The sequence below is a fragment of the Salmo trutta genome, chromosome 1 (assembly GCF_901001165.1).
Source record: "Salmo trutta chromosome 1, fSalTru1.1, whole genome shotgun sequence".
NCBI lineage: Eukaryota > Metazoa > Chordata > Actinopteri > Salmoniformes > Salmonidae > Salmo > Salmo trutta.
The window spans coordinates 64,033,485-64,046,642 of NC_042957.1; the positions used below are offsets into that span (position 1 = coordinate 64,033,485).

Below are 13,158 nucleotides of genomic sequence, written 5' to 3' on the forward strand. Positions count from 1 at the left end.
GGTTAACCCTAACCCTGACCTTGACCCATTAAGGGATAACATTTTCCTGAACTAGGGCCCAGAGTTTTTCCTGGTAAGGTCATGTGCGGGGGAAAAACTCCTGTCTCTAGTGCTAGGTACAGTAGAGACAGGACAGGAACTAAGGAACACAGGGACGTCACCATGGTAACAGGTCAGACAGGGAAGACACCACAACACCACAGCTCAGCCTGGCTTAAAGCAATCACACTGGAGCTGGGGACAAAACTAAACAAGCACTAGTTACAGACATTGAGGATACAAGTAGTACAGACAGAAACCCATGGCCTGTGACTCCCATCAACTTCCAGAAAAAATGTATTCTATTATGAGTCAGTTAAGAACAAATTCTTATTTACAATGACGGCCTACAACGGCCAAACCCGGACAATGCTGGGCCAATTGTGTGCCGCCCATTGGGACTCCCAATCACAGCTGGATGTAATTCAGCCTGGATTCAAACCAGGAGCTGTAGTGACGCCTCTTGCACTGAGATGCAGTGTCTTAGACCACTGCGCCACTCGGGAGTAAAGATCTTTCATTTTAATATATAACATTTCTTAAAGGTATTTCTTTGAAGTGATCACTTTTTCATTGGGAGAAGACAGCTAATACACACAAATTCACACTTCACATCAGATCACAGGGTTCACATGGACTTCACAAGAGGTCAGAGGTCAACACAGAACATAAACCAATCATGGGCCCAGTGGGGAGTGCCATTCCTTCCCTGAGAGACAACAACACAGAACACACACACACAACTCAAAGGTCAGCTCATAACAGAAACAAACACAAGATTCACTATGAATGACAACACAATAATAAGTGATCTAATCTCCAATGTTAGTCTACATAGAGTACAATAAGATAAAACTACAGAGTGTAGTTCTACTGTGTAAAACTACAAAGAGTGTTATAACTATGAAGACTGTTATTTAACTACGGAGAATGGTATACATGCTAAAACTGAGATAACAACATACTGTGAGACAATTTTCTTCCAAGTTCACGTGAAAAAAATGAAACGGAGCTAGGACAGCAACAGCGTGTGAAAGAAGTACAGCTAGTACCATGCAGTTTGGCAAAATGAAACACGACAACATAGAAGCTGAATGGAACCACGCCTTCCCCACTCTACAGACCACTGACTGATCAAAACAGCTCATTTTAGGGGGGAAACTAAATGGAGGTGATCATTGATTGTTCCTTTAGCTCACTGAGGAGGATCAATCTAGGATTTGAAGGGAAACCTGACATGGTTGCATTGGGCTCAGGTGGTCTGTGAAGTGAGGGACTTTGAATAACTTGAATAATGTGCAAAGAGATGCTGCTTGCTCTGAAAAAATGAAACAGCACACTGAAGACAACTACTAAAGCCCACACACACACACACAACATGGGGCTCTCCATGGCATGTACAAGCGGCTTGCAGTGACGGTTTTCTTATCCACCACCACAGAGACAACTACCTTGCAGTCGTCTGGGAGTGAATTCCCCCAAGAGATCTGCAGCGTACTGTAACCATCCCTTTTCTTTGGGGGGTCGTCTGCATCCAACTGCTTGGGAAGAGAGTTACAATGAAGAAGCGCATTTCTGCAGAAGCACTGAGGCAACACGCACTGCCAAGCGTGCGTGTGTGTGAGTGTGTGTGAGTGTCGGTCTACATTGCTCACAGCTGGTGATGGCTGGCTGAAAGTCAAGGTTACTAGATTCAACATGTCGGAGGTTTTGAGGTGACCGACTAGCCCAGTGACTACCATCTCACCACAGCTGACTGAAGCCATCTCACCACAGCTGACTGAAGCCTATGAAGTCCAGTCACTGAACCATACAGAAGAACCCTACTTACATAGTCAGAGTATTATTGTGTCAATGAAGTTTAGGGTTTGAGTTACTCACATACTGACTCTTGGGGTTGAATGCTTGAGGTCGCCCTTATTTATGGGAGAACCCAAAAACCCTGAACACACTCGAATTCCAAACTAAATCTGAAAATACATATGTTCACATCTTTCATTGGTGGCTGCAATCTCCCTTTTCTAGGTTCTTCTGTATGGGTAAGAGACAGGTTATTGCAATGAATGATACCGATACTATTCTAAAAGTCCAGGCATCAGAAGCAGTGGTAATCTGGTTGAAATGGCACACAGCATTCAGTTCATGGCTGCGAGACATATGTTTGCTGTTTGAATTGACAGCTGGACGAGAGAGCAGTGCTCAATCAATAGTAGTGAGTGACCGATGGCATTTGTTAATGAACTCAGAGCAGTTCATCTGAAGAGAATACATGTCAGAAAACTATGGTCATGTCAACATGAGGTTTGCACATAGCCCCCAACTGGTTCTAATGACATCATTTCAACCAGCTCCGACCGCTGGGACTGAGTATTTTTAGCCTATATAAAGAAAACCAATACAGTCTATAAGAGATACCACTGTCACTACACTTACAGATCAACAATAGACGATTCCATAAAGAAAAAGCTATTTCTAGGTTGGCCATACCATAAAATGTTATGTAGTAGAACATTTTGACAATCAATACAACTACTCATTTACAAAGAGTCAAAACATCCAATCACGTGCCGGCCTGCGCTCTCTCTCCCCCAGTGATTGGGTGCCTGCCAGCAGCCTCTATCCCAGAATGTACCACGGCACAGACCATCTACCCCTCGTCACCGAGACCATGCCCCACTTCTGAACGAAGCAGAGCAGCAGCCGAAATAACACAGGCACCCTTAGGGTATTTTACCATCACTGAAGAGAAAAATAGATATGTATACAGACTCCATGCAGTAATATTCAAAGTGGTGATGCTTATTCCTACCGCTTATGTAAAGGAAGTGCAAAGCCCCTTTCAGAACGGTACAATAACACACTAAGTCTTTGTGACTGTGGGTCTGTGGGGGAGCGTGACGGCATTTGGTATACTACTGAGAATCTCATCCAGTGCCAGAGAGCGATGATGTCATTATGTTACCATCTGACAGACATCTAACAGGATGAGGCCAAATTACTAAATAAGGAGCATTCTATCCTGCTAAGTTATGCATATTCATGAACTTGGCCCTCTGAAACATGCTCTGAATGGCTGGTTTGGGGGTTCATTTGGATATGTACTGAGGAGGAGGGGAGGGCGGTTGTATGAATACACAGAAGCCCCTGTCAGATCCTTCTAGAAGACATCACAGAGGGGTGCCGACTCTCTCCCCTCTCAGAGCCCTCTCCAAAGGCCTCTTCATTAGGCATGCTAAGCGTGCCTAGTCCAGAGCCCTGTGCTCTAAGCACCTGAGGGGGAGGAAACAATAGGAGGCAGCCACTTCAGACTATTGAGGTGCACCCTTGCTCTCTCACATTGTGCATGATTAGTCCAAAGCCCCCCCTTCTTGTAGAAAGAGGCATTTCAAATGTATTTGAACAGGGCCCTATAGCCTCACCCAGGCAGAAATAAACAGACTCAGGTTTATTCAAATGTATCTGATCATTAAAATAGACAGTTTCATTCCCCCCTTTTTTTCTAGGCTGCGCCAATCACATCTCCGTGTATCTGTTATCGAGCCGTCCCCATTTCCCACCTTGAGGCTGGCATTGGAGCGCGTACGCTCCAGGTCGTTGAACCTCCAGGCCTCTGCGCCCGGCGTCTCACACCTGGCCTGGAGGTCAGGGGTCAGAACTGACCCCCCTCCTGACATGGGGAAGACACTCAGAGACATGGGACGCTCTTTCCTAGAGAGACAGAAGAGGAAGAGGGTCAGTCAGATTATACAGTGTGAGGGGCATGTTGAGCATGACTGGCTACACTAACTACACTATAAATATATCTAGCCATTCGTATTGACAACGTTTAAAAAACATTCTGATGAGCGAGTTAAAAAGCTAAGACTTAACGTGGGCTTATGTTTTAGAAACAGATCTTGCCTCTCCCTAAACAGCAGGAAGCAGATTGTACAGTCAACTTTACTGCCAGTTGTTGATTATGGTGACACCATTTACCAGAATGCAGCAGCCACTACTCTTAAACCTTTGGATGCCGTCTACCACAGCGCCGTTCGCTTTATCACAGGTGACAGTTTTAATACTCCTCACTGCATCCTGTATCAAAAGGTTGGCTGGTACTCATTAAAGTCCTATAGATCACTTCACTATTCCCTTTTTGTTTACAAAGCTCTACTAAACAAATTAGGTGAATCCGCCTTCGGTTTTAATGCCCCCCATTTTTGGAATAACCTGCAGAACTCCCGGTGTCCTGACTCCCTGGTTCCACTAGGGCAGTTTAGGAGTCTAATGTTGAATTGGTTAAATAGGAATTGCATTTGTCTTGATTAAATGTCAACATTTACTCTGATGTTGAAGTTGTAGTTTTTTAAATTGTAACCTGTAGTTTTTAGAAATGTTTTATTGGAATGTTAATGTTTGGTCTCAATGGGCTCCCCTGGTTAAATAAAACATTTAAAAATATATACTTTTAGAATGTTCCAAGTCCAAGTCATAAAATTCCACCTGCTATAAATAAGAGATGTTATAATCATCTACAGGTAACTGCCAAAGTACAGGAAACACTAACATAAAGTGTCTTAATAGGGTGTTGGGCCACCACGAGCCAGAACAGCTTCAATGCACCTTGGCATAGAGTCTACAAGTGTCTGGAACTCTATTGGAAGGACGTGACACCATTCTACCACAAGAAATTCCATCATTTGTTGTCTTGTTGATGGTGGTGGAAAATGCTGTCTCAGGTGCCGCTATGGAATCTCCCATAAGCAGTGGTGTAAAAAGTATTCAATTCTCATACTTGAAGAAAAGTAAAGACACCTTAATAGAAAATCACTACTAAGGTAAGAGTCACCCAGTAAAATATTACTTGAGTAAAAGACTAAAAGTATTTGGTTTTAAATATACTTAAGTATCAAAAGTAAATGTAGTTGCTAAAATATACTTAAGTGTCAAAAGTAAAAGTACAAATAATAAAAAAATCCTTATATTAAGCAAATCAGACAGCACAATTTTCTTGTTTTTTTTATTTACAGATAGCCAGGGTCACACTCCAACACTCTTGGCATGATTACAAACAAAGCATGTGTGTTTAGTGAGCCCGCCAGATCAGAGGCAGTAGGGATGACCAGGGATGTTCACTTGATAATTGTGCGAATTGACCATTTTCTGTCCTGCTAAGCATTCAAAATGTAACGAGTACTTTTGAGTGTCAGGGGATGTATGGAGTAAAAAGGACATAATATTCTTTAGGAATGAGGTGAAGTAAAAGTACATCACTGAGGCCAAGCTTCCTGCCATCCAGGACCTCTATACCAGGCAGTGTCAGAGGAAGGCCCTAAAAATTGTCAAAGACTCCAGCCACCCGAGTCATAGACTGTTCTCTCTGCTACCGCATGGCAGGCGGTACCGGGGCGCCAAGTCTAGGTCCAAGAGGCTTCTAAACAGCTTCTACCCCCAAGCCATAAGACTCCTGAACAGCTAATCAAATGGCTACCCAGCCTATATGCATTGCCTCCCCCCCCCCCTTCTACTCTGCTGCTACTCTCTGTTATTATCTATGCATAGTCACTTTCATCTCTACCTACATGTACATATTACCTCAATTACCTCGACACTGGTGCCCCCGCACATTGACTCTGAACCGGTACCCCCTGTATATAGCCTCCACATTGACTCTGTACCGGTACCCCCTGTATATAGCCTCCACATTGACTCTGTACCGGTAACCCCTGTATATAGCCTCCACATTGACTCTGTACCGGTACCCCCAAAACTGCATTGTTGGTTAATGGCTTGTAAGAAAGCATTTCACTGTAAGGTGAAATTTCACTGTAAGCATTTCACTGTAAGGTGAATACCTGTTGTATTCTGCGCATGTGACCAGTACAATTTTATTTTATTTTATTTGAAAAGTTGTCAAAAATAATAATAGTAAAGCACAGACACTGGAGCGCCAGGGTAGCCTAGTGGTTAGAGCGTTGGACTACTAACCGAAAGGTTGCAAGATCGAATCCCTGAGCTGACAAGGTACAAATCTGTCGTTCTGCCCCTGAACAAGTTAACCCACTGTTCCTAGGCTGTCATTGTAAATAAGAATTTGTTCTTAACTGACTTGCCTAGTTAAATGAAGATAAAATAAATAAAGATACCAAAAAAATAACTTAAGTAGCACTTTAATATATACTGCTCAAAAAAATATAGGGAACACTTAAACAACACATCCTAAATCTGAATGAATGAAATAATCTTATTAAATACTTTTTTCTTTACATAGTTGAATGTGCTGACAACAAAATCACATAAAAATAATCAATGGAAATCCAATTTATCAACCCATGGAGGTCTGGATTTGGAGTCACACTCAAAATTAAAGTGGAAAACCACACTACAGGCTGATCCAACTTTGATGTAATGTCCTTAAAACAAGTCAAAATGAGGCTCAGTAGTGTGTGTGGCCTCCACGTGCCTGTATGACCTCCCTACAACGCCTGGGCATGCTCCTGATGAGGTGGCGGATGGTCTCCTGAGGGATCTCCTCCCAGACCTGGACTAAAGCATCCGCCAACTCCTGGACAGTCTGTGGTGCAACGTGGCGTTGGTGGATGGAGCGAGACATGATGTCCCAGATGTGCTCAATTGGATTCAGGTCTGGGGAACGGGCGGGCCAGTCCATAGCATCAATGCCTTCCTCTTGCAGGAACTGCTGACACACTCCAGCCACATGAGGTCTAGCATTGTCTTGCATTAGGAGGAACCCAGGGCCAACCGCACCAGCATATGGTCTCACAAGGGGTCTGAGGATCTCATCTCGGTACCTAATGGCAGTCAGGCTACCTCTGGCGAGCACATGGAGGGCTGTGCGGCCCCCCAAAGAAATGCCACCCCACACCATGACTGACCCACCGCCAAACCGGTCATGCTGGAGGATGTTGCAGGCAGCAGAACGTTCTCCACGGCGTCTCCAGACTCTGTCACGTCTGTCACGTGCTCAGTGTGAAACTGATTTCATCTGTGAAGAGCACAGGGCGCCAGTGGTGAATTTGCCAATCTTGGTGTTCTCTGGCAAATGCCAAACGTCCTGCACGGTGTTGGGCTGTAAGCACAACCCCCACCTGTGGACGTCGGGCCCTCATACCACCCTCATGGAGTCTGTTTCTGACCGTTTGAGCAGACACATGCACATTTGTGGCCTGCTGGAGGTCATTTTGCAGGGCTCTGGCAGTGCTTCTCCTGCTCCTCCTTGCACAAAGGCGGAGGTAGCGGTCCTGCTGCTGGGTTGTTGCCCTCCTACGGCCTCCTCCACGTCTCCTGATGTACTGGCCTGTCTCCTGGTAGCGCCTCCATGCTCTGGACACTACGCTGACAGACACAGCAAACCTTCTTGCCACAGCTTGCATTGATGTGCCATCCTGGATGAGCTGCACTACCTGAGCCACTTGTGTGGGTTGTAGACTCCGTCTCATGCTACCACTAGAGTGAAAGCACTGCCAGCATTCAAAAGTGACCAAAACATCAGCCAGGAAGCATAGGAACTGAGAAGTGGTCTGTCGTCTCCACCTGCAGAACCACTCCTTTATTGGGGGTGTCTTGCTAATTGCCTATAATTTCCACCTGTTGCCTATTCAATTTGCACAACAGCATGTGAAATGTATTGTCAATCAGTGTTGCTTCCTAAGTGGACAGTTTGATTTCACAGAAGTGTGATTGACTTGGAGTTACATTGTGTTGTTTAAGTGTTCCCTTTATTTATTTTGAGCAGTGTATATTTACTTAAGTACTTTTTCATGCTCATCAACTCTGTCTCCCGAGTGGCGCAGCAGTCTAAGGAACTGCATCTCAGTGCAATAGGTATCACTACAGTCCCTGGTTTGAATCCAGGCTGTATCACATCAGGCCGTGATTGGGTGTCCCATACAGCAGTGCACAATTGGCCCAGTGTTGCCCGCGGTAGGCCGTCATTGTAAATAACCATTTGTTCTTAAGTGACTTGCCTAGTTAAAGTTTAAATTTAAAAAAGTAAAATAATCAAACCACTCATCCCCTGTGGATGGGACATTGTCATCCTATGGGGGCATAGCCATGGTAGCCAAAATAATGATCTGCCCAGAATATTTATGCATGATGGGATGTTAATTCCTTAATTATCTCAGGAAACAGACCAGTGTGGAAGTACCTGTTTTCAATAGACTTTGAACCCTCATTTAATCAAGTGTTTCCATTATTTTGGCAGTTACCTGTATAACACCAAGACTTACCTGACTCTGCCCACTGTTCCAGAGTCTGAAGTCTCTACTACACTCATATGGTGGAGCTTGATCCTCTCTACATGCTCCATGTAGTTATGGATCATCTGTAATGGACAGAACAGACAGGTTAGTTCTACATGCTCCATGTAGTTATGGATCATCTGTAATGGACAGAACAGACAGGTTAGTTCTACATGCTCCATATAGTTATGGATCATCTGTAATGGACAGAACAGACAGGTTAGTTCTACATGCTCCATATAGTTATGGATCATCTGTAATGGACAGAACAGACAGGTTAGTTCTACATGCTCCATATAGTTATGGATCATCTGTAATGGACAGAACAGACAGGTTAGTTCTACATGCTCCGTGTTGTTATGGATCATCTGTAATGGACAGAACAGAGAGGTTAGTTCTACATGCTCCATGTAGTTATGGATCATCTGTAATGGACAGAACAGACAGGTTAGTTCTACATGCTCCATGTAGTTATGGATCATCTGTAATGGACAGAACAGACAGGTTAGTTCTACATGCTCCATGTAGTTATGGATCATCTGTAATGGACAGAACAGACAGGTTAGTTCTACATGCTCCATGTAGTTATGGATCATCTGTAATGGACAGAACAGACAGGTTAGTTCTACATGCTCCATGTAGTTATGGATCATCTGTAATGGACAGAACAGACAGGTTAGTTCTACATGCTCCATATAGTTATGGATCATCTGTAATGGACAGAACAGACAGGTTAGTTCTACATGCTCCATATAGTTATGGATCATCTGTAATGGACAGAACAGACAGGTTAGTTCTACATTCTCCGTGTTGTTATGGATCATCTGTAATGGACAGAACAGAGAGGTTAGTTCTACATGCTCCATGTAGTTATGGATCATCTGTAATGGACAGAACAGACAGGTTAGTTCTACATGCTCCGTGTAGTTATGGATGATCTGTAATGGACAGAACAGACAGGTTAGTTCTACATGCTCCGTGTAGTTATGGATCATCTGTAATGGACAGAACAGACAGGTTAGTTCTACATGCTCCGTGTAGTTATGGATAATCTGTAATGGACAGAACAGACAGGTTAGTTCTACATGCTCCGTGTAGTTATGGATCATCTGTAATGGACAGAACAGACAGGTTAGTTCTACATGCTCCATGTAGTTATGGATCATCTGTAATGGACAGAACAGACAGGTTAGTTCTACATGCTCCATATAGTTATGGATCATCTGTAATGGACAGAACAGAGAGGTTAGTTCTACATGCTCCATGTAGTTATGGATCATCTGTAATGGACAGAACAGACAGGTTAGTTCTACATGCTCCATGTAGTTATGGATCATCTGTAATGGACAGAACAGACAGGTTAGTTCTACATGCTCCATGTAGTTATGGATCATCTGTAATGGACAGAACAGACAGGTTAGTTCTACATGCTCCATGTAGTTATGGATCATCTGTAATGGACAGAACAGACAGGTTAGTTCTACATGCTCCATATAGTTATGGGCCATCTGTAATGGACAGAACAGACAGGTTAGTTCTACATGCTCCATATAGTTATGGATCATCTGTAATGGACAGAACAGACAGGTTAGTTCTACATGCTCCATATAGTTATGGATCATCTGTAATGGACAGAACAGACAGGTTAGTTCTACATGCTCCGTGTTGTTATGGATCATCTGTAATGGACAGAACAGAGAGGTTAGTTCTACATGCTCCATGTAGTTATGGATCAACTGTAATGGACAGAACAGACAGGTTAGTTCTACATGCTCCGTGTAGTTATGGATCATCTGTAATGGACAGAACAGACAGGTTAGTTCTACATGCTCCGTGTAGTTATGGATCATCTGTAATGGACAGAACAGACAGGTTAGTTCTACATGCTCCGTGTAGTTATGGATCATCTGTAATGGACAGAACAGACAGGTTAGTTCTACATGCTCCATATAGTTATGGATCATCTGTAATGGACAGAACAGACAGGTTAGTTCTACATGCTCCATGTAGTTATGGATCATCTGTAATGGACAGAACAGATAGGTTAGTTCTACATGCTCCATGTAGTTATGGATCATCTGTAATGGACAGAACAGACAGGTTAGTTCTACATGCTCCATGTAGTTATGGATCATCTGTAATGGACAGAACAGACAGGTTAGTTCTACATGCTCCATGTGGTTATGGATCATCTGTAATGGACAGAACAGAGAGGTTAGTTCTACATACTCCATGTAGTTATGGATCATCTGTAATGGACAGAACAGAGAGGTTAGTTTTGGTACTTTAAATCTTATTCTTAGAAAAACAACACAGATAGGAAGAGTTCCCTCTTTTCTCTTTCTCTCTCTCTCTCTCTCTCTCTCTCTCTCTCTCTCTCTCTCTCTCTCTCTTTACCTCTGTGTGTCTTTGATGGAGTGAGTTGAACTCCTTCTTCAGCTCAGACTCTCGCTCTTCCATCCTGCCGACTGAAGGAGAAGAGAAGAACATCAGTCAGACAGTCAGTCAGATTATCAGTTTGTCAGACAGTCAGTCAGTCAGATTATCAGTTTGTCAGACAGACAGTCAGTCAGATTATCAAATAGTAAATCAGTCAGATTATCAGTTTGTCAGACAGACAGTCAGTCAGATTATCAGTTTGTCAGACAGACAGTCAGTCAGATTATCAGTTTGTCAGACAGTCAGTCAATCAGATTATCAGTTTGTCAGACAGTCAGTCAATCAGATTATCAGTTTGTCAGACAGACAGTCAGTTCGATTATCAGTTTGTCAGACAGACAGTCAGTCAGATTATCAGTTTGTCAGACAGTCAGTCAGTTAGATTATCAGTCTGTCAAACAGTCAGTCAGTCAGATTATCAGTTTGTCAGACAGACAGTCAGTCCGATTATCACTTTGTCAGACAGTCAGATGATCAGTTTGTCAGACAGACAGTCAGATGATCAGTTTGTCAGTCAGTCAGTCTTATCCAACGCCAGTCTAGTCAGCTGTTTAATGAGTAGCTGTTCTTATAAGGAAACACACAGACATAGAGGCTAACCAATGAGTCATTAGTAACACCATATTGTGACAAAAGGTAAAGCTTCAATGACCACACAAATACAACTGCTCTGAACTGAGATAAAATACTTTCATATTCTTGTGTTTCCAGAGAGACGGCTGTGTCTGTTATCAACGCTGTTATAGCCACTACAGCCAGCCCACATTATCAACATCAATTAAAAGCAGCCCAACATGGAAAGATGTGGGACGAGCTATACTCTACTCCCTGTAATGACAATGATCTGCCACTAGGTGTCCTCAGTTCAACAGTAATAAGCCATCAGACACTAGAATGCTGTGTGACGCCAATGGGGCGGGGAACTCACAGTACTTAGAGGAGGTAATCTCTCTCAAAGGATTTTAAATAGGCCCGATTTAAGACGTGACAAAAACCCCTAATCCTCCCATTAGTCTGTCTGGTTTAGCCTAAACCTGGCATTGAGCAGCACAACAGCCAGAGCACAGCACAGGGATACTATCAATTACACTGACATTAACACTCTTCAAACGCTGCTGGGACACTGGTAATGTTTGAATTGAAAATACTGCTGTATTTTCATCAGACGACACACAATTAATCTTCTCCTTTCCCCCTTCTGATAACCAGGCGGCGAATCGCATCTCTGCATGTCTGGCAGACATATCAGTGTGGATGACGGATCACCACCTCAAGCTGAACCTCGGCAAGACGGAGCTGCTCTTCCTCCCGGGGAAGGACTGCCCGTTCCATGATCTCGCCATCACGGTTGACAACTCCCTTGTGTCCTCCTCCCAGAGTGCTAAGAACCTTGGCGTGATCCTGGACAACACCCTGTCGTTCTCCACTAACATCAAGGCGGTGACCCGATCCTGTAGGTTCATGCTCTACAACATTCGCAGAGTACGACCCTGCCTCACACAGGAAGCGACGCAGGTCCTAATCCAGGCACTTGTCATCTCCCGTCTGGATTACTGCAACTCGCTGTTGGCTGGGCTCCCTGCCTGTGCCATTAAACCCCTACAACTCATCCAGAACGCCGCAGCCCGTCTGGTGTTCAACCTTCCCAAGTTCTCTCACGTCACCCCGCTCCTCCGCTCTCTCCACTGGCTTCCAGTTGAAGCTCGCATCCGCTACAAGACCATGGTGCTTGCCTACGGAGCTGTGAGGGGAACGGCACCTCCATACCTTCAGGCTCTGATCAGGCCCTACACCCAAACAAGGGCACTGCGTTCATCCACCTCTGGCCTGCTGGCCCCCATACCTCTGAGGAAGCACGGTTCCCGCTCAGCCCAGTCAAAACTGTTCGCTGCTATGGCACCCCAATGGTGGAACAACCTCCCTCACGACGCCAGGACAGCGGAGTCAATCACCACCTTCCGGAGACACCTGAAACCCCACCTCTTTAAGGAATACCTGGGATAGGATAAAGTAATCCTTCTAACCCCCCCCCTTAAAAGATTTAGATGCACTATTGTAAAGTGGTTGTTCCACTGGATATCATAAGGTGAATGCACCCATTTGTAAGTCGCTCTGGATAAGAGCATCTGCTAAATGACTTAAATGTAAATGTAATGTAAATGTAAATATGTTATGGTAAGGTTTGAATTGAAAATACTGCTGTGATGTTATGGTAATGTTTGAATTGAAAATACTGCTGTGATGTTATGGTAATGTTTGAATTGAAAATACTGCTGTGATGTTATGGTAATGTTGGAATTGAAAATACTGCTGTAATGTTATGGTAATGTTGGAATTGAAAATACTGCTGTGATGTTATGGTAATGTTTGAATTGAAAATGCCATGATTATTCTAGAGGGATGCTGTGTCTGTTTCTGATGTGAAAGGAAAATAAGG

At 43.9% G+C, this 13,158-nt stretch overlaps 1 protein-coding gene across 7 annotated transcripts in view; it reads right to left on the minus strand.

The window, feature by feature from the left end:
• The window catches only part of LOC115205083 (C-Jun-amino-terminal kinase-interacting protein 4), a 54,997-nt gene that overhangs the window by 27,212 nt on the left and 14,627 nt on the right, over positions 1-13,158 (minus strand). For 5 of the 7 annotated variants that reach the window (XM_029770716.1, XM_029770696.1, XM_029770705.1 and 2 more), the window contains exons 3-6: positions 10,680-10,750; positions 8,271-8,365; positions 3,597-3,747; positions 1,491-1,577 (exon numbers count right to left, since the gene is read on the minus strand). In XM_029770716.1, the coding sequence (XP_029626576.1) occupies positions 1,491-1,577; positions 3,597-3,747; positions 8,271-8,365; positions 10,680-10,750 (404 nt within the window). The remainder of the gene's footprint in view (positions 1-1,490; positions 1,578-3,596; positions 3,748-8,270; positions 8,366-10,679; positions 10,751-13,158) is intronic. The other 2 variants (XM_029770735.1, XM_029770726.1) reach the window with 1 other exon arrangement.